The sequence below is a fragment of the Ambystoma mexicanum genome, chromosome 6q, assembly GCF_040938575.1.
Source record: "Ambystoma mexicanum isolate Mex_15411 chromosome 6q, UKY_AmexF1_1, whole genome shotgun sequence".
In the NCBI taxonomy this organism is placed as follows: Eukaryota; Metazoa; Chordata; class Amphibia; order Caudata; family Ambystomatidae; genus Ambystoma; species Ambystoma mexicanum.
Genome location: NC_090937.1, coordinates 275,549,055 through 275,571,867, shown reverse-complemented (window position 1 = coordinate 275,571,867; position 22,813 = coordinate 275,549,055). Strand labels below are relative to the sequence as shown.

Below are 22,813 nucleotides of genomic sequence, written 5' to 3'. Positions count from 1 at the left end.
TCATCCGTGAGAGTCCAAACAGAATCTGGCCAAACTAACCTGTCCTAACCCTACCCCTATTATAATAACCAAAAACAGGAGAATAACTCCCTTCTCCTCAAGACTTGTTTTCCACAAAGTTCATTACCCTCAAGTAGTTGCTGGTGACTGTTTTTATATCAATTCATACAGTTCGGGTACAAGGTCATTCAACCTATGATTCTTCTTTCTTTGGTGACTATTCTCTGTTTCTGCCTTGTTCTTTTTTTGACTTATTTTAGGTATAGTTATCCTTCTCATTCCCCAAGGTAACATTATTGTATACTTGGGGCTCTCCCCATGGATTCTCTGGTCTTTGGTATATAAATCAGTCTCTGGTTTCTCTTTGGCCTTTTCCTTTTACTCTGTTTTATCCAGGTCTTCTGGCTTTTCATTTCTATTATATCTCTCTTCTTTAATTGGGCTTTCTTTGTCTAGTTTAATTCCAATATGAACTCTGGGGGCGTGTTCCCTCTCATTATTGTGATACTCATATTCGTCCCAGTCAAGTGAAAACCTTGACACACTACAGAATAAGATTCCCATTCACTTCTTTAAATGGCAATGCGTTATCTTGACTGGGGCTATTCTGAGTGTACCAGTAATGCTTCTCTGTCCCCCTCCCGGGGGTCTTCTGTTTTCCCCGTTACTTGCAGAGTTCAGGGCTAACGTCAGTGGGTATTATTCAGGTGAGACCTCTCCGGTTCGTCCTGTTGGCCTCTCTTGATTCTTCTGCTCCCTTTTCTTCATTTTGCTAAAACCAATGGATGGGTATCCCTTCCTCACAGGTACATGGGGAGCAATACTGATAAACTGCAAAGATGATGCCTCACGGAAGGAAAAATAATTGTTCCAATTGGGGCTCAAGGTGTAACAGAGGCTTATGGCAGGAAAATGCACAATTACAATTAATGCATTCATGTATTTATTAAAAATATATATTCTAAACTACAATTTAAACAAGGAGAATACGTTTTGTTTGGACTGTAAAAGAATGGTTCATTAAACAGTGATGTTTGCAATGATGTATTCAAGTCATGCTAATCGTGCCTTTATTTGTCATATATTGTAGACTGGTGGCATATGATCTGTGGATTTGCACAATTTTATGTTTGCATATTTGCTCAATTTATACTGATTATTTGCACAGTGTTAACCATGTGGTTTTTGCACACATTGTTGATGATTTTATATGAATTGTGAATTGTTTAAATTGTAGTTTATAATATATATATTTTTAATACATGAATACACGAATTGTAATTGTGCTTTTGCCTGCCATAACCCTCTGTTACTCCTTCAGCCCCAATTGGAATAATTATTTTTTATTCCGCAAAGCATCATCTTTGTTATTTATTTTTCTTCCTTTTGCTGCACCAACAGGTTCTTCGGTATCCAGTCTGCCGGTAGGTTCTGCGTTAGCATTAGTGGAATGGTATCAGTGTTGTTCAGTGGACTTCTAGTCCACCACGGGTCTGTTGTTGTCATGCCACCACTCCGTCTCTCTCTTTCTCTCCGAGTACAGACACCTTGTGTCCGCAATGGCGTCTCTCCTCTCTCTCTGGTTTGTCGACACTGTGCGTCTACTTCTGCCGTTTTCTTCCTCTTGGCCACATGACACAGTGCGTGCAGCCTCGCCCCTGTGCAAGCTAGTGAGCCAATTCATAACTCACAGGCTTCCTCTCTCATTCTCCAGACTCTTCCCCTCTCCGTTACTACGTAGCAGTGGGATTACTCTCGCGCAGTCTCGTATTCCTTTTTCTCTGTTTGTTTTGCCTTCTCTCCTCATCCCAGTAAACAGTGATTTTTCTTTTAACGGAGTAATCCGTTTCCTGATGGCAATAATACATGCTTGTATATTCTTCAAACATTTCGTTACTAGATGTGTTTATAGAGGTACTGTTGGAAGGTTTCCTAGGGAGTTCCTTACAGGATTGGGAGTCATTGTCCACAAAGGGGGAAGTCTCTCACAGTGAGGTCCCACTGGACACAAACCCCTAGGGAGAGTGTTGCGGAGCAGGCTCACCTCCTTAGCCTCACAGTGGGGACAGTGGAGAAGGGATGAATTCCTGGAACTCGTCACACTATGGACAGCCACCCCAATCAAATCTCCAGCAAAACTGATTCTAGAAAGGGTAGGATCTCCTGGCCTGCCCTTTGCTTCCAGCATAAAATTGTTGCTCACATTTGCCCAGCTGGTGACGGATCTTTCTGCCAACTGAACTGTTTGTGATGGAAACACCGCCTCTTTCCTTTTAAGCCCATCATGCAATTTCTGAATTGGGTTTTGTTTATGTCCTTTAAGTAAGCAACCTCTTCCTACAGTATAATGTTCCTGATACACAACCCCTTATGCCAATTTATTGTGGTGTGCAGCTCACACCGCCTTGCAGTGCTTTTTCTAGTTCTACCTATGTTTTCAACTGCGAGGACCACTTTCCTTTACGATGCTCTGTTAGCAGGGAAAACATGGAAAAGTACTTTCAAGCAACCACGTTGCCTATTAGCTTCTTAGTAACATGTGCTGCACCTTGAAGCATAAGGCTTTGAAAACCCCAAAATGCACCTGTCCAGACTCTCCAGGCCTGGTGGCATACCCTTGCTCTCACTTTCATTGTCTTCATTCTTAACCCCTTGTTGCTTGCCCAGTCCTTTACTTGTCCCTTCCATCCTAACCAGGAATAAAAAGAATATTACAGTTGACAACCTGCTCCCTCTGATTCTTCCCACACTCAATACTCTCCGAGACCATATGGTTCCGGATGACTTAGTAAAAGAATTCAATCAAATTATGTCCACCTCCTTAGACTCAATAGCACCTTTAAAAACAAAACAGAGTACACCTAAGGCACACCTTAATTCTTGGTACACCCCACAATTGAAAACTCTGCGGAAAAATAAAAGGCAATGTGAGGTATCCTGGAGGCTACCTCCATCTGAGGAAAATAAAAATAACCTTCATACCATTTCGGCTCTCTACAAAAAAGGAAATACTCCAAGCAAAGCGTGAAACTTATAATACTAGAAAAGCCCAGGCTAAGTCGAGCACGAAGGAACTCTTTACTATACTTAAAGAGCTTGAAACCCCAATCCCTATACCGGACAATTGCATAAAAGATAAACCTTGGTGCTCGGACATACAGCATGCACTAGTCAATAAAGTTAAGACTTTACAAACGAAAATTGCCAAGAAAAAAGAGTCACTAATCAGGACACCCTCCTCCCCCATTTCCCCCACGGCTGATACCACTCCTAATAGCCTTGACCACCCCCCCACGCTTCAAGTTCACTAAAGTAACTATACTTAATACAGAAAAAATTATCCTATCACTCAAACCTTCTAACTGTAAGGGAGATCATTGCCCGGCACAACTCATAAAGGATGCCGCTAGAGACTTGGCCCCTTTCATCGCTAAACTGATCAACGCCTCATTCTCATCTGGTATAATTCCAGCTAACTTTAAGGAATCGTGGGTGCTCTCACTCCTAAAAAAAAACAAAAAACAGTAGGGATAGTTGGGTCCAATGTCTAACTAACGACCCATCACCACTGTGCCATTCCTGCTGAAAATATTAGATAAAATGGTTTACTCACAAATTTAAAAACATCTGGAAACTAACTCATTATTGGGTTCATGACAGTCTGGCTTTCGGCCACAGCATGGTACCGAAACAGCCTTACTAGACTTAAAGGCACAGATTGACGAACTTGGAGACAAGGGGACTCCCGCCCTCCATCTCTTATTGGATCTTTCTGCGGCATTTGACTTAGTTGAGCATGGAGTCCTATGTAGTCACCTTGACACAGCTGCCCATTTCTCAGTGGAAGTTATAGTCTGGATACAATCCTTTCACAGTAACCGGACTATGAGTCTTCTGACTGACTGCAGTCGCTGACCCCATCACCTGTGGAGTGCCTCAGAGGTCATGTATCTCACCCGCCGTCTAAAACATCTTCACTGAGCCCCTTTTTGATCTGGATCATCTGGTTGTCACCTACACTAACTATGCAGATGACACACAGATCCTCCTACCTCTATCTGGTGATTACGACAAGGATTTGGCTTTGGTGAATACAATCTACCTCGTCATCCAGGCATGGATGGCTACCCACGGGCTATGCCTGAATGACAAGACTGAGATCATCATCCTAGGCACTACTGCATCACTCAATAAATGAAGTCCTAATTACTCCACCTTCAATATTGATAACAACACTTTCTCTGTGGCCAAACAGGTGAAGACTTTAGGATTCTACCTAGATTTGACCCTATCTCTCAACAAGCAAGTTAACGCGGTGGCCTCGTCCACATCTTATATGTGCAAATTGATTAGAGCTAGCGAACCTTTTCTATCAAATAGCAGTTGCATCACCCTGGCCCGAGCTCTTATTTTATCAAAATTGGATTATTGTAACGTCTTATTCATAGGCGCTAATAAATATATCATCAAGAAGATCCAGACCTTGCAAAACAATGCTCTTAGAGCCGCATTAGGAATTGCCAAGCGAGAACACATCTCCATGACTCGAAGAGCCAATAACTCTTTTTCTAGACATGACAAAATTAAGCTGAAGGTGGCGACCTTGACCCACAAATGTTTGAACAATGCTGCACCCATCTACCTGTCGGAAAGATTCAATAAGGTGGCTTCAACCAGGACCACTAGACTATCTAACACTAATTACCCTGCAGTTCCTAGATTCAAGCTATCAAGAATTGGGGGCTGCAGCTACCCAGTCAAGGCAGCTAAATTGTGGAACTCACTACCACCTACACTGAGTCGACCAGTCTTTCCATAACTTCCGCAAGAGTACCATCAAATGGCTTAAAGACTCAGATTTATAGTTGGTACTTGCCACTGTACTACACCATGACTGTAAATATTGACTGTAAATACTTGTAAATACCTGCCCTCAAACTGTACAATTTTTCTCTTCATGCTACTATGCTATACTTGCACGTTTCCGTATATTGCATCTCCCTATGCTACTCTCACTTTTGTACCATATTCCTCTTTTTGTGTTTAATTGGTTAGTCCTGTAATTTGTCTTGTAACTAAGCTTTGAATTATTTTATGCTTTGCGACCTGATACCTGTGGGTCTGGTGCGCAATCCAAATAATAAACAATACAATACAATCAGGGCCAACTCTCCTATCTTGTAAACAAGACTACAATGATCAGCACAATTTCCTTACCCAGTACTGGCACTGCATGGAGGCTGACATGAAGCAAAATATAAGAAACGGTTATAGGTCATAGTACAGAATCAAAAGGATCGAATGACAAAAGGGTCAAGTCAATTCGACCGAAAAAGGTTCGAAATTTTTTTTTTAATTTATTTTTTGAAACCTCCCTCCCCCCCAAAAACCCTCGTTTTTGGTGTAAAAACATCATTTTAAAGCTAAACTAGAGCACAAAAAAAATACATTTTACATTTATTTTCGATCCTTTGGTTGTCGGTCGAATGCACTCTCACCTTTTGCATTTGATCCTTTTGTTTTCGAAACTTTAACTGGACACCAAAAGAAACCAATGATTTCTTTTTTTTCTAGACTTAGTCACTTGTACCAGCAAGCCTTTCATCTTTTCAACCTCCTTTATAACCTTACACCATTGCCCCAATCCTTCTCTTCGTTGCTACTCCCTCCTGTTGCTTTACTACTGTCTGCACCTTCACAGCCTTTTTATGGGTCTGCCTTATGCCTCCTCTCTTTACTTGGTCCTTTTACCCTCCTCGTTCTGCTTCTCTGTCAAAAATCCTTTCTTTGTGATCTGCTAAATTCATTTTTACTCTTAGTCCTTTTTTTTTTACTTGCCTCACATAATTTTACTTGTGTTGTCCCACTGCAACCAGCCATGGTATTACCCTCTCAGAGGGTGTTCAACTCCATTTGTATCTTTTCCTCAAGCTCCTCGGCTACTATATTTCCCTCCAAACTCTTCCTCTTTTTCCACTCCCCCCTGTCGCTTTTCTATTTTTTCTAGCCTCTCTGCCTCTTCGCTATCATGTCACTCATTTTCTCTCTGACTTATTGCATCAATCTCTCACCTGCCCCTGTGCTCCAATTCCTTTGTCTTTTGTGCTCCCAGTCCCTCTTTCTCCTTACATTTCCCCAGTGGCTTTTCATGCTCCAAAGCAAAGCCCTCACTGAGTGCTGCCACCAAAAAGACCATGGTGGTGCAAAGCCCGTAAATATCCCAGCCTGGTGCAAAGCCTAGAGGCCTGCATATGGGGGCAAAACCCCTAGAGAAATCAGCAAAGACAAAGCCATGTTACAGATTGGAAACAAATCTGCTGCTTGGCAATTGGTAGTGAAGCTTTCTAATTGGTGGGAATTTCGGGATCTCGAGGGCCCAGCCCTTTTTTTTAAAGTGCATAGCTTATCCACCTTTTATCTGTTGCCTTGCTTTCATTCGAGAAAGCATTGAGGAATGGGTGAAGTGGCAACATAGTGAAAGTGTAAGGAAGTTTGTAAAGAGTCTGCCATTGCCTTTTTCTTTTTGACTAAGGGTCTCTGAGTAAACATATGTCAAGTTGACACCATGGAATATGCACAGTGAGTATCTGCACTCATAGCACTAGTCAGGTGTTGGTTACACTACACAGACAGCCTACAACTGGGGCTTGCCTACCTACATTTCCTTGTGGTTATAGCAACCATGAAGACCTCCCCAGACTAATGTTGCAATTGAAGCACACGGAGTCGCATACTCAGACACATGTCACCTCACCATAGTTGTGGCCGCAGCCATGAGAGTTGCGTGGTCGATCAAGCCCTACGAAAAAAGGGCCAACGTTAATCATCCAAACAACCTCGCTAGATCCTACCCCCGATCGTGGGGGGGGGGGCTACTCAACTGCTTTTTATGCCACTGTTGTAAACCCAATCCAGGGATTGGACCTTTTAGTAATTTTACTCCCCCCAACTATGAAGTACACTCCCCAGAGACACAATGGAAAGCCTCCTCTGTTCTCTTCTTAAGACAAGGCTCCTACCTAATGTTTGACCATCACAAGCTTTCATCAAACATAAACCTGACGGGTAGTGTGGCAAACAGTTTTTGGTGCACACCCGGTTTCAAAATAATTGCACCGAAGCAGGTCTCCATTAGTATTGGTGATTCAGATACCCAACCTTTGGGATATAGCCCCCAATATGTCTTTAAGATTTTAGACTTTGACACCAGTTGATGGTAGTGCAGTTGTTGCATAACTATAATTTTCTTTTGAACGCTATTGAGCAGATCTCTTCTATTCAACTGGAGGCTTGGTTTATTTTCCAGTTTGTGTTTTTAGTAGACGCTTTACTTGGTTGCCATGTTTTCTGGTGTGTGCACAATATCAAGTCAGCAAGTGAGGGAAACACTGCAATGGCACCATAAAACCACAAGAGGCACAATTTAGAATTACAGGGAAGACTTCAAAACTTTCCTTAAAGGGATGTGGCAAGATTGCACTCAAATAGCAAGAAGCAGAGGAATTAATTTGCACCCTGACAGTTGGACGTGCCTCAAGGTACGTATGTAGCGCACACAATTGTAAGGCACGGTAAAACCACTGTTATATAGTGGTTAATTCAATAAACAGTAGGTGATGCATAGAGGCTTTTATGAATGGGTAAAAATATCAGTGAGGGGAGCGCTCTCATGACACCAGTGAAACCCATGGATTTCCATTGGAGCATGAGCATTTCAGTAACCAAAAATATTCTAGCATCCACCCTAAAAACATGTATATAAATACAGGTTAAAACAAAGCCTCAAAAGATTGGGAAGGGGAGCTGGGAAGAAATATGAAAATTGCCATTTAAACGTAAAAGAAAAGAAAATGGAGGTGGTTTGTAGGTCGGATATGCCCTCAAAATCGGGTAGTTGTCCTGATGAGTCATAGAACAGGATGCCGAGGGGGATCTGGATGAAGAGTAGAAGAGCATGGTAGAGTGGTGGGCCATTGAGGCAAGCTGAAACAGAGTGCAGTGGTCAAGTGGGCCATCTGGATGTGAGAAGTTGAATGGGCCGTAGAGGTTGAGACCCTCAGGATGGGTGGATTTAGAACACGGCGTACTCAAAGGTTTGTGGTTTTTAGTCCTCTTCAGTCTTTATGGAAGAGGATCTTTCTTCGCAGTTGGCACAGCCACGTTGTCCACCTTATCCTACTTGAGTACAGCCTGTCCTTTAAAGTGCACTAATCTTTCATCTGGGTTCTGTATGTGGTTTTAGGTCCTGTAATCGAATCTGCTCACTCCCTGCTTTGCTCTGTAAGCGCAAGTGCTCCATGTTGTAGCACATCCCTTGAGTCTACTCTGGATGTTTTTCATAGTTGTAATAAAATCAACACCCACTTTCCAATCCGGATGTGCACATAAGCGACTCTTGAGTTCCAAGAGGAAGGGGGGTAGTAACTGGTAGTCCCATCCTCTACTTACAAGTTGCAAGTGAGTTTTTCAATGGTTTGTAACCACTCACGTGGTTACTGGCCATTGTTTGATTGGTTCCTGACTACTGTGAGAAACCTGGAGGTGTCTCCCTGGCTAGTCCCCGGAGATCTGTCTTCCAGGTGGCCAGGACATGGCCATTGCTATTGGATCCAGTTCCTGGGGGTGGACCAGTGAGGGAAGATCACCTGGATGGGGGGGTCCTTGGGGAGTGGGACACTGACGGGCGAGACACGGTATCCCCCTTCTTTCAACACCTTTTCCCCATCCTACCACATAGGATATTCCAAAATACTGCCCCCCCTTTTCCGACATGAATACCTTCACAAAACACAAAAAATAATAGACTAACAGAGCCGTTTGGCAATTGACCACAACCACACACACACCCCTACACCTGACGGCCCTTTACCTTCCCCACAGGGATAAAAGGTGGAGAACGAGAGCACAAGACGAGCAAGGCAGACCGCACAACGTGAGGGCTAACTCAGCACGGCAGCATTATAGTAGGCGAAAGACGGCAAATACCCAGAGAGTGACAAGGAGATATGTGACCTTGCCCATTCCAATCCAGGTCTGTGAAACCTCTGCAATTGGAAACATAAGACTGCAAACAAAGGCCAGTGTGTGTTGCAGCAGTTGTCTATGGTACGCAAGAGCCTCTTCCCCTGATGACCAAGGAAGGACGTCTGTCTCGGTGGTAAAACCCTTGAATGACTCCAAGGATAAAGGAAGGCAAGCGGTTCATCACAGCCAGTGAGTCGAGGGGAGAATTGATAAGAAACTGAACTGTGTTGAACGAGAAATAACCAATCGCTAATTTGAACTTTGAGAAGCTAAAGAGGGGGAAAACCAGTAACAGAGGCGACCGGTACCACGTGAGTGCTCACGAAGGAAACTCTCAGCGATTACCCAATGGTATAAAGACTACTGTAACCAGAAGGCCTTTGGAAGAGGCGATGAAAGGTCAAAGTGGTCATACAGGGTTCTTGTAAAATCCTCTGTCCCGTTGAAAGTCTTTGACCGGCAGATAATTGCGAAAGCTAAGGGAAATGAATCCCGCATGGTGAAAATGAATACATGAACTGTTTATCGGAAAAGTCAGCGAGAGTGAACCCAGCAGAGGGAAACCGTCAAAAAGGGGAAAAGCCCAAAAACCTGTTTGAAAAGACATTAAGATTTGTGAAAGTAAGAAGAATTACAAGATAAGGGGAACGAAAGTGCCCCCCTTTTCATTTGGGATCCGAGCCCGGTCGAGGGAGATCCAAGGGTGAAAAGCTGTCAACCAAAGGTCACTGAGAAGAGAACTGTCTTATGAATTTGTTGAATACAATTACTGAGGGGTCTGCAGCCAGAAGAGGGGGACTCTGAGGTGAAGCCATCACCCGAAGTGTTCATAGAACAGAACTTGTGTGTGTTTGCTGAGAGCATCGAAGGTGAGAGACTTTTTGAAAAGAGACTTAACCAACGAAGAACCTGATAGCTGACCCAGAACTGTTAGCTCGTGCTGGGAAGGCTCGAGCGTGTGCTGTGCTCCAAGGTCCCACCTTGTCCCTTGCTAAAAACATGGGTAAGGGAGACACCTGGCAATCACATCCTGACTTATTATTTGTGAACACTTCTTTATTGAATCCTTAACCCACACTCTTTTTGTAATTAGTTGAATGGAATTGGCAATAGGTTTTTCTTAGTATAGGCCCTTTTATTTTGGCACAACGCTACAAGGACTGCCTTATTTTTCATTTGATGGTCGACGCTTGCTCCCATCTTAGATTTAGATTAGGCGTTTTTCCACCCTGCATTTACAGTTTCATAAACACCCTTGAAATGCGATAACTTGTGTCTGCCATTACTGTTGGCACCATGAATTCCTTACACTGCCCATAGGATAATGCAACCATTGGAAATTGGAGGCGCTTCATTGAGAAGCACTGCCATTGGACAGTCTGGAGTAGCTGGCTTCCGGGCTCCCTAAACGTATATTGCAATGGAACATTTTCATTGAGAACGCTGGCACTTAATGGTACTGCAGCCTGCTAGAAAGACTGCCTGCAAGGTACAACAGGCTTCAATACCACATTTTCATCCATGATGCCTTGTACGCCGCGTTCACATTGGCATTCGTTGTGCGCAATGAGGCCCACTTGCAAAAGCCACCTCCTGATGTTCCGGCGGTCTGCCTCATTGTACAAAGCCCTTGTTTTCCTAAGCCCTATTAGTACAGTGGCTGCAGGTGAAAGATCTGCCAAGCGCAGCACTTAGAAAACAGTACTGCGAATAGACCTGAAAGTGCATCTGGCTTTTTGTTTTATATTTTTAATCTATGCTGTAGGCTTTGTATGCTAAAAGTTCCCTCTTGAAGCCTCCTTTTGCTCATTCGTCTGCTTCTTGGGCCTTGTTTTGCAAGGCTTTGTTTGTCCACTTGTGGAAGCCATAGTATCCGTGAGCTGAAATGTTGGTGGTGCTAGATTCGATCTGGACTTTTGCTCCCACTAAACCTCTGACCGACATTAGGGTAGTCGTTATCAGTTTTTATTTTTAACCTTGGGTGCCTGTTTTGGTTTCTTCTCCTTTTAGGACATTTCTTCCATCGCTTCAGAAAGCATCCTTTGAGTAGCTCATGCATTAGCAGTTTCCTAATTTCACCTTTTATTTTGGCTCAAATGTACTCGCATTTTCTTTGTGTGCTGCTTTGGGAATGTTCAGTTCTACCCAGTTCATTCGTGTCTGAAAAAAGAGCCATGTACCCGACACTCTTTACAGGGTGGATGCCATCATGCCTAATGCCATTTTCCGAAGCAATGTTCTTGCTGATGCCACTGTTAGTTACCGCACTACTGAAAGGGTGATTTCTCTAATCAGGAGAATTCCCCAAAACATTGTCATTGCAAATATTGATCAGTTCATACCATGTTCAAAGGTTATGCCACCAGCATCGAAAATACCTTATCAAAGGGCAATGCAACTCAAATGGTCCAACTTGCCCGTTGTTTGGCCCCTTTACAGTAACCACAGAGCATGGAGAACACTGTGGGCCCATGAACATACTGGATCTGTATATTGTTGCTATTATTTTTTGTGAGAAGTTATGTTGGCTTTTTTAAACAGAATTGGCCCTCTGCTTACCCCTTGCGATGGTCCTCCACAGAACCCCCATCCCCATGCATCTCCTATCCCCTTGCATTTGTGCAGCCCATCTATTTTTCTTTCCTTTTTTTAATCAAGCAAATGAAATGAGTTTCAGGTTAAGGGTGCTTTTGCTCTTTTTCTGGCAATTATTTTTTTTTTTTTAATGAACTGGGTAATTTTATTTTACACGTTTGTAGTGCATTTTTGGATAAAAATAAAAAGAAAGGTACACAGTAAACCATCTTAAAAATGTAATGAAACCATCACATATTACAATAAAAATGAAGACTCCTATCAAAGATGGTAAGAAACTGAATAAAAACGTATCTTCTAATGAAAAGAGGGGGGGCGTGGCTGGATGGCGCCGTGAAGGGACGTGCTCTTGAGGAGCTCCCGTTAATCCGACAAAGATCCTGATAAGCTGCAATTGTGGCGTAAAGCAAGCTGCCAACGCATCCCCAGACGGGGGGAAGGTCCAGCGCGAGAGTGGAGCGACTTGTGCAGCAAATTAGAGCTCAACCGGGCGAATCGTGGCCACCGAAATACAGCTGGGCTCCTGCTACACGTTCGCAGAAAGATGGCGGCGCACCAACAAAGGGTCATAAACTGACCGAAGAGCCGAGGATAGGAGCGTGAGCCTGCGGTGCCCAAGCAAGCTTGCCTCAACCCTGTGGGCGAGAAAGCACCCGGACAGTGCACGGATAGAGGATCCGGCAGTGGGGGCCCCGTCGGACCAGAAGAGGAGGAGGAGGAGCAGCAGGAGTGCCCCAAGCGCCCCGGTCCCGGGACGTGACTAAGGGCTTTGTCGGGTCGCCCTCAAAGGAACTGGGGGCGCGGAGCGAAGCAGGGGCACACCATCGATAGGGTGGTTGCCGGGAGGCACGCCTGAGGTGTGTGGAGACAAGCAAAGCGGGAGCCTGCGAGGGATCGAGCCCCGGAGGCCGGGCGAGCCACGGGGTGCGATCTCCAATGGAGACTCGAACGGACTGCGGAGACAGGGCGAGACCTGGCCCGGTGGGGGCCTTGAAACGCTGTAGCGGGGCCTCACAAGCAACACAGCGGACGACTGTGAAGGGACGCAGCGTTCCTCTGAACATCGAGGGCACGGCTGCACGCGAGCGAGCTTGGGGGACTGGCCTCCCGGCGGTGCTACAAAAAAAATGTTCTAATGACAAGAACATGCTGGATGCCATGTTCCCATCTCTGCATTGCTAGTACACTATGTTCCCAGATATTAAATACTTCTGTTAAATATCCTATTTTAGGAGACAATCTTTGCACCCGTGATAAGGTAGAATGTACATCAGATGTATAAAATTAAAAAGGAGTGGTGCTTTAAACCTTATTTCATTTCTATCTTTTTTTTTGTAAAAATCTGTCCGCATCCATGCGTATCCGCACCATAGTGTTATCATGCAATAACATTAACAAGTACAGCGAAAGCGGGTCCACCCGCCAAAGCCTAGAAGTGCAGTAAATCTAAAATTGGAAGGAGCTTGCATGTTAGCTTATTCGTAAATGTGGATATTAAAAGACGTGTTGCAAGAGCTGAGGATCTGCAGCTTATTTAACACAAACTGGAACCCCTGTTTCAAAAGGTGGTCCCATTTTATTGAGCAACTCGTATTTTCATATTTTCAAAGCCATATGGGCCTAGCGCTACAGATGTCTTTAGATGTTTCATGTAGTTGTACAATTTCCACCTAGATCACCAGTGTGAAAGTCACTGAAATATGTTTCACTATTTGTATTTATTGTGTTTATATAATGCTTTAATCCAAAACGCTTTACATTTTAACAACAGAATACATATAACATAACAGTAGTTGCAATTTACAATCATGGAACAAACCAACAAAACAGTAAGTAGAGCAATTAAACAGAGAGGGAAGAGGGAAGGAGGAGGGAAACAGAAGGGGTATGAGGGTGAGGAAGAGGAAGGGGAAGGTAAGGATCATAGGGAAGATTCGAGGGAAGGAGAGAGAATGAGAGGAGGGGAAGGTTTCAAGGCGGGGAGTGGAGGAGAGATTTCAGGGAAGTGCGGAAGGAGGAGCAGGTAGGTATAGAGCGGATTGAGTAGGGTAAGGAGTTCCAGTGCAGGGGGGATAGGAGCTGAAAGGAGCGGAAACGGGAGGAGGCACACAGGGAAGGAGGGACAGTGAGAAGGAAGTGGTCAGCTGAACGAAGGGAGCGGGAAGGAGTGTAGAAAGAAAGGAGAGAGGAGAGATCAGGGCGAGCAAGGTCATGGAGAGAAGTCTAGACAGAGGAAATGAAATTTAAGTTGGGAATGAAAGGGAAGCCAGCCAAGGGAAGAAAGCGAAGAAGAAATTGGGTCTTGGGAGGCAAGGAGACAGATGGTTCAGAGGACTCGAAGGTAGTAGTGATATATTTATTCTAGGTGTACTCCAGTATTGGATTGTTCGGGACTCCTTTCTTTTGCCATTGTATTTATTTATCAAATGCCAATACTGCTTAGAATTATTAGGTACTGTTTGCAGAACGAGTTCACAATTTTCCTTTACTTAAGATCAGTTGTGTTTTTTTCACCAAATTTCAATAATTTTGCATACATTTCATTTACATGCTCAAACATTTCCAGTTCCCAAATGTTCTTGGGAGAACTTCTAATGTTTTGTCTAAGCTCTTTTTTTGTGCACAATAGCTTTGTCCAAAAATGTTCTCAGTTTTTGATATGTAATTTATCTTTTTATGTCTTTTTGGTATTACACCAAAAGTGCAGGTCAGTTTAAAAGCGAAATCTGTTCATCTCATGAATATTCTTATTCATGATTAAAGGACCCATGTATTATGCACGTTATGGAACAAATTCATTATGTATTTGCTTATAGCATTCAGAATGTTGTCAAACCAAACAATCTTATTACCAGCCAAAGAATGTTCAGACCCCTTATATAAGAGCTTTCCAAAGTCCCCAATTGTCCAGCAATTGCAGGCAGTCCTTTCCAGTTTCATTGAAATCATTTGTTTTAAATGAGATTCTGGAATTGGAATATTAAGTCCTCTTCAGACACTAATCAACTAAGTTTTTCTTGGTAAGCGGGCATTTAAGTTTCCTCCTATGGTCACTAGATCGATGGGATGACTAGTCATCCAAGAATCTAGACATAATGTGAGGGCATCAATGATACTTTAAATGTTTAAGTAGTGCAAGGGACAGTTTTGTTGATTAAATAAAAAAAACATGAGCAACCGTGCCATCTGAATTAACATATTGAAAAGTAACAGCTACTAGATTAACGTGCTTTACCAAAGGAAAAGTTCCATGTTTTACCCCAATCATCAGGCCACCGTTGGGTCTTTTGCAAAGTGCTTGTTCTGCAGATTTATAACAAACCTTCCATCAATTTTAGGGTAATGAACCAATCAGGTTTCCTGTAACAGAAGAAAAATTGTGCAAAGCAACCAACTTTTTTATATTAAGTGAATTAATTGTTAAAATTAAACCTTGTACACGCTAAACAATATAAAATGATACAATCATAATTATACTGAATATATATCTAATAAAATTTTTAAAAAAGAAACAAATCTCAATATACACGACGAATATCCGAAGCATCATTTACAGCCTTATCTTTGTGCTTCTTTTCAGGGGAAGGTTTGTTTTTCAATAATACAACGTGACCAAAAAGCCTCGTCCCCCAGACAATTGGCCCCATTATGAGTTCAGCAGGTTGCTGCCGAACTCGTAACACTGTTCCGCTTCCTGATTTCCTGGTGCCACTGGGACATGACATATCCCAGCAGGCCGGGATGTCAGGCAGCGGAAAGTGTAAGTCCCCATTACCGTGGCGAGAATGGGGACACGGAAGCAACGTTAGCAACGGTGCTTGTGCTTCAATGAAAACCATGCCTGCAGGGGCCGGTGCCGCAGGCAGGTAGGTACTGCCGGGAGCAACGGCCCCTGAGCCATACTTGTAGTCTAGCGGTCCAGAAAGGGTGCCGGTACGCTGCTACCGGCACTATTATTTACGGACCGGCAGGCTTGTATGAGGCCCAATGTTTGTCATCGACGAACCTCTGGAAAAATGGCAGCCTGATCTTGATGATTACTAGGCAAAATAAAAAAATGTTTAATTGATGCCAAAGTTATTGGATGTTTACATAATCTAGATGTACGATCTGTTCTGGACCATTTTAATCTGGGCCGAGCACCTCTAAGGTTTCTAATAAATTAAATCTGAATTTAATATAGAGATGTCTCTATTATCTATTTTGGAAAACAATTGTGATTTCGAATAATTCCATAACCATAGTATGCATTTGTTAATTCAGACAAAGCATAAATAATGGGAACTCAAGACATTATTCACCTATCCAAGCTTTTGCTATAGCCTTGAGGTGTTTTAAATTGGTTTTCATATACAACTCCAAGTCGTATCCAAAACCAATCTCACCAAAAAATAATTAACAAATCGAAACTTAGAAAGTTATTTTTATGTATTGAGCATCATTGCCTCTCTTTCTACACATTGTATTCCCCCTTTTATTGTTCCTCTGATTTACAGAAAACGTGTACCTCTGCTTATTTCAACCATAATACTCAAGGAGACCAATACGAGCTCCAACCTAAGTAATGGCATGGATGAATTTCTTGGAAGTCCAATACGCAGAAGCCAAACTGTGACCTCTATTTTCCTCAAAAATGTATCCATATTCGTCAACATTTCAAGTTTGTAGGTTATTGCTGATGTAAATGTTTGCATAATGTGAGAATAGGAACCAAAGAAAGCCCATCCATTTTGCGATCCAGTCCTCTAAGCATCGGCCACAGCATTATTATTTTTTGCTCTTTTCCATTTGTGTTTTATGTGAGGCACCACAAAATACCTCCAACCCAAATATTTAAATTCTTTGACAATTTCTATCCGATGATCATCTGGCTGTTATTTTCAGGACTCTGAATCATGTTTATAATTCTCACTTGTAAAATATATTTTAAAATTTTAAGGATTGATTACTAAATGCTGGTTCAAAGGTCTCTGTATGCCAATAGGTGTGTGATCAAATGACACGTGATCAAAGGCATAAGCGGACTGTGCAATGTGTTTGATTATCCAATTTAGTAGGAAAAGAATGGCCATTCTGCAAGCAAATTGCAGATCTGTTAAGTAGATGGGATACAGAAATGTCGCCAACACACAGCCTTGTTTCAGACCTATGCAGGTGTATATTCCTCTTGTGAAGCTACCCATTTAATCTCACCTTGCCCTAACAGAGGTATTGCTGTGCAGCTCACCAAATAGAAGGCAAGCCACCCTTGTGTAATTTTGTGACGATACTTCCTAAAACACCATTAAATGCTCCCGAGAAATCAATTAAAGCAACAATGAATGGTGGCTTATCCTTTAAACAAGTGTTTTTGGTGAAAGCATTAGTATCAAGCTGTTATGAATAGAGGAGGGGCCTTCACGAAAAGTAACAATCCAAAATGTTCTTATCTGACAGCAATTGTCTGTGCCCGCTACAGTTCTTCGAGGCAATGAGCAACCTTTTGTTTAGGTACAGGCTTTCACTTCACTCTGGAGCAGCTTCAGCACCTAAGCCCAGTTACCTCCAAATGGCTCTTTTAGTGGGAGCTCCTTCCATCTATTTAACTATTCTTTGATTTAATTGACCAGCTACACAACATATCTATAGCTGATTTCATTTACTTGAAGGTTCGGTTTCAATATTTAAGTATGGCATAGTGCCCAAAAGTATGTCAATTTTTTACATGAATGTCCAGGTCAGGGTAAAAATAAAAACCCTTTCTATGAACATCCACGAACTACTCAAGTTTCGAATTCACAATAAGAGAAACAAAAAATCAGGTAAATCAGCATAGTTTGTCTTTTGTAAATATTTTGTGCATTATAGGAATATTGTAAAAGAAGTTGAGTATTTTGGATCGGTTTAGAGAAGCATTATGCCAGTAAGATAGCTCAGTGGGTTGAGCTCTCACTGCTGTGATCTGCAGGTCGCAGGTTCGAATCCCGGCAAGGCCAACTCACCTTTCACCCTTCCGAGGTTGATAAGAGTACCAACTTCGGTTGGAATGATAAAGGTATATTAATATGCTCTCTGGAAAGCACTTTGGCTTAAGGCGCTAAATAAATAACAAATCACTATTTCACTCTCTCACTATTGGACTTTGTCTGTTGCTCCCTTGGCCCCACGAGTTACAATGTCAGGTCTGCATTTGTAAGTGGCACCCAGTCATCTCTAACAAGCGCACAACCAGAGAAAATACAGATATCTTGAGTGGGGGGGGGTCTCTGTTTCTTTTCTGGAAAACGAAATGATTGCAGCATTGACAGAGGAATCTTCTGAGTATGGCTTTTGAGCCCTCCCTCATGTCTTGCAGGAGTGCCTAAAGCCGAACATTGAACCATTTCCTTGGTGCTCACAGAAGAAACACATTATTGGCTTTAATCTGAGCTACACCCTGTCCAGGAAGAAAGGACACTTTGAGGCAGTGGTGTTCATTCTCTACAAAAGAAGCTGTTATGTAATTGTACTAACATTGTACTAACATTGTAAAGTGACTTTTATAAAAATGTTACATGGTTTATTTGACAACTTTCAATATGTTTGGTAGTGCAATAGGTCATTTTACATGCCTTAACGAGCAAAGCACATTACCAAGATCTTGAATAAACACGAATGATTTTCTGATTGAAGGTGTTCATGCCAAGATGGACGGTCTGGTAAACTCCTATTGTACTAATTTGAAATATTCCTAAAATCCATCTACCACTCCTCTATCCGTACTCTTTCTCCTTGACCCTCGAGACTCTATTTCTTTCTTTCTCTCTCTCTCTCTCTCTAAACTTGACTGGCTTCTCTTCCTCTCACAACTGAAATTTCAATTCCTCTGTCTTGTCTACAAATCTCTCCATGACCTGGAGCCCCCCCTACCTTTCCTTCCTCCTCTCATTTTACTCCCCCTCCCGCTCTCTCCGCTCAGCAAACCTCTACCTCCTTACTGTACACCCAGCGCCATGTGCCTCCTCACGCTTCTGCTCCTTCCAACTACCTACTCATCCTTCCACCACTCCCTGAAAGCCCATCTTCTTCACTCCCCCCGACTTCCCTTTCCTACCCCTCCTACCCTTGCCCCCTCCTTTCCCCATCCTCTCTCCTTCCCCTCTGACCTTAAATTGATAACAAATACTACTTAAGGGCAATGAGGACACCAGATCACTCCCCCTTCCCTTCCCTTCCCCTCCCCCTACCTCAAATCCCACACTGGATATCCCTTCACCTAGCCCCTCCTCTACCCTCCCCCCACACTCCCCCCCCCCCTTGTAAATAGTTCTACTTATTGTTCTAATGACCTGTTCATGTTTGTAAATATGCTTCTCACTTTTGTACCTGTTATATTGTAAAGCGCTTTGGCTTAAAGCGCTATATAAATTCAATAAACATAAATATAGCAATGAGGGTTCTAGATTGCTTTACATTAAATCTAAGCGCAATTTAACATGAGTATGACCACCTTTATATCTGACAAATGGGTCTGTAATAAGTGTTGAATGCATGATTCACTTAGTGCCTAATGCAGTCTGGTCTTGGTGTTCATTTTATTTTAAGTGTGTGAAATCATGAACCATACCTCCTCGTGTAGGCAGCCTCAGGATTTGGATGTAAGGGGGAAGTGGCTTTGCCATCTGCCACTCCCTTGTGGAAGGACTGATCAGCAAATCCAGGTTGCAGGGTGTGTATGGCTCTGCACATGCCAAGTCTTCATTGCACAGACATACTCTGAGAATTATATAAATAGGATTGATAGCCAAATATGTGAAGATAGTCATAAAAGACAATACCTTTCTGAGTGAGTTTCATCAATATTTCTTTCTTGCTGTTTTGCAAATAGGGAACTCTGTTGCTCCTAAAGTTGCTGAAGCTTTGAATCAAGTGGCGTTACCTGTGATAGGATACGAGACTTGCAAAAGGGTTGACTATTGGTGGTTCCAGGTGAAAAATTCCATGATTTGTGCAGGTTACACAGAACCAGAGGAGCTGAGGTCTGTTTGCCAGGTTAGTGTTACTTTCATGTCCCTTTGAAATGAATGTAATTGTATGTGCCTCATAGCGCCTCATCACATGTGACCCTCATTCTGGTCTGATGATGTGGCCTTAGTGGAGACCAGCACTTGCTGGAATGGCAGCAGGTGGTCTTCCTATCAATTTACAGCCACACCATGGGTTTCAATTAGGGGGCTGGCATGGAGCTAGAGATCATGGTGAAGGCACCCTATAGTAACTGGATGTGCTGTTCCTATAGTGACCTGGAGAACGTGTACCGTGCGTCCTGTTGGCCTGTGAAGAGATTTATTAATTGTTAATATTAACGATGTTGGCTGTCATGTATCATCGGACAGTCATAAGCATCTCAATAAATAATGAACATTAAAACAACACAATCCCACCAAGATAAAAAAAAACGGATACAATGTACCAAAGTACATTAAACAACTATTAGAACATGTTCTCTTCTCATTCTACAAAATGTAGCATTAGGCTGTAACCACCAGTATTCTGTGCTTCGCTTTCATTCTTCTCACGGTTTCCAAATCTCTAGCCAATCAGCAGGGCTTGAATGCAGACTCTGATTACTTTTAAAAGCCTAGATTTCAAGCATCTTTGTAATGTGTACGCACTGGGCAAGGCGATCTGGAAGCACCAGGTGAGACTTCCCATTCCTTCCACCTGAGCACGCTCTCAGAATGATACAGCCCTTACCCTCGGGCTCTCTTCTGTGTAAGGTGACCTTAGCTCTCATTAGAGGACCTCTCCTTTGACTGAAGACCACTCGGCCGATGGTCACCTATCACACGTTAGTACCCGGCGAGGGGGTTGTGGTGGCCTCCCAGGTAGTGGGGAGGCACAGAGCGCAGGCGTTAGCAGAGGGTAATCCTGTCACCCTAAGCCCCCTCCCAGGTAGCGGCTGCCATCTCCACTAGCTGGGGAACAAGGTATGTCTACCCCCATCCACCTGCCCCACATTTTGCTTCCCTCCCTCCTCCCCACACTTACCTGCTTTTCGCAATCTGCAACAGGCCACCATGGAAAGGGAGAAGGGACTACTAGCAGGGGAGGATGTGCTACTTTATGTGAACCGCAACATCATTTGCCGATAATATTAGATGTACTCAATGATTTTGCAAAGTTATCTGATATCTCTTTTAGCAGGCAGAAATCCTGCCTTTTCCCTTTGGCAGGATTACACAGGGAAGATGGAACAGCCTTACCTGACCTGTGGGAGACACATGCCTGTATCTGGGAAGCCGAATTGCTCATTTGCTGAGGGACATGCACACGCACAATAGGTCGCGGTTGCCACTCTCACTCCTGGGAAGAATAGCGGTTATTAAGATGATCGTCCTCCCCAGGCTCCTATATGGTTTCACAAACATGCATTATTACATAGAAGCTGCATTTTTCCTGCTCGCTTGACGTTCTTTTGCGAAACCTTTTATGGGGTTCAAGATGACGCAGTTGGCACGCAACATGTTACCCTTACCATGCAGGCATGGTGGGGTAAAGCTGCCAAAGTTAGCTGCTCAAATAAGCTTTGTCACAGAGTTCCAAGTAATAAAGTGGGCATCTGACTAACTTACGTCTGAAAGTGAACTACAACCGTTAAAGCGACCTACCTGGCTTAGGGAGACCTTATGGATCCTGGCTCGCATTACTGGCCCTCTGTCCCTGATTGTGAAACTGGGAAGGTGGAGTTGGTCCAGAGTGCTCAGCCTGTTCCGTTTACACACACTTATTCTCCCAATCTCCCGATTAATGTAGACGTGTGTGTGTGTGTGTGTGTGTGTGTATATATAAGTAGAGATCAGTGTTGCTAGAAGCTGGGAGAGGTTGGGCATCGCTACCTGGGGTGATTTGTATGAAAATGGGGTGTTCAGAGATATGTACAGCCTGATGCAACGGGAAGGCCTCCCCAAAGGACAATTTTTGTAGTACAGGAGTGGCTAAAAGTAGATGGACTGAGTGGCCTGAAGAACCCCAAAAAGATACATTTCTTGCATTGATGTATGACTTGGAGGATGGCTGGAGACCTTTGTCTCGACTTTACAAATATTTACCAGACCAAACTAGTGTTAAATGTACTAAAGTGAAAGTGCGTTGGGAGGCTGATATTGGTTTAAAATGTCTGATAAACAATGGGAGATATCACTGAGCTTCAGCAGGAATGTGTCCTGGACTCTAGATTTAGGCTGATTCACTCCTACTGTAGAAGCCAAATTCGATGTCCAGCGTGACCTTGGCTTGCCCATGGTGCGAAGGGCAAGACGTAGACCTCATCCATATCATGTGGAACTGTGTTTCTAGCAAAAGGTTTTTGGTCCCGAATCAATCAAGCAAGCAAGCATGAACGTTGGAATCACTAGGTAGCACTTGGACCCACTTGAATGTTTACTGGGCATATACCCCAGAATGAACAAACCCATTCATGTCATTAAATATATGGACCTGGTCTGCATTCTGGCCAAAAGACACCTAGTTATGTGATGGAAACCTACAAGTGGCCAGCAGTATGAGAAGTGGCGTACAGAGTTTGGCATATGGTGCGAAGCTGAAGCAAAGGCATGGTTTGCAGCTAGGGAGGCACATGCTGCTGACCCACCCCCCACTTCTGAGGCCTGGAAAGCACTCATTGCATCAATGTTTTATCCATCGGACGATAAACCACCCTGAATGCACCCTCATTCCATTTTTGCTTTTACTGATTACAAACTACTGAACTTTTTGACCCTGTGCCCTCTGACTGTGACCACTGAAACCCCCACACTAGGCCCCTGGCACATATCTCCCTGCCCCACCTTGTGACAACCAGCAACATGAACTTAACGCATGCAGGCTCTCGCTATGCTATAAAGTGTGTTTAATTATTCTGCTTAAGTTGTTAATGTTACCTGTGCTAACGAGTAATCGTCATGGAGTTGTAATTTGATTGCTTACGTATAACTTGAGCAATGATGCTGTAACGACCAATAAGCACATTTTTGAAAAAATAATTTCCTATGTGCCTACCACATCACACACCTACAAATGGTTCTTCACTACCTCATGACCGCCATATCTGTGTCACCAATTATACACTAATACCAAATGACACTGGCTTCTTCTTCTGTGCCAATACCTGACATCACTCACATTCTAACAATGTAACCACCTTGTCTAAAATCAAACTCCTTTGTGAAGACTC

At 43.2% G+C, this 22,813-nt stretch overlaps 1 protein-coding gene across 1 annotated transcript in view; it reads left to right on the top strand.

The window, feature by feature from the left end:
- The window catches only part of LOC138515204 (ovochymase-2-like), a 438,094-nt gene that overhangs the window by 261,797 nt on the left and 153,484 nt on the right, over positions 1 to 22,813 (top strand). The window contains exon 13 of the mRNA XM_069630166.1: positions 19,466 to 19,629. Coding sequence (XP_069486267.1) covers positions 19,466 to 19,629 — 164 coding nt within the window. The remainder of the gene's footprint in view (positions 1 to 19,465; positions 19,630 to 22,813) is intronic.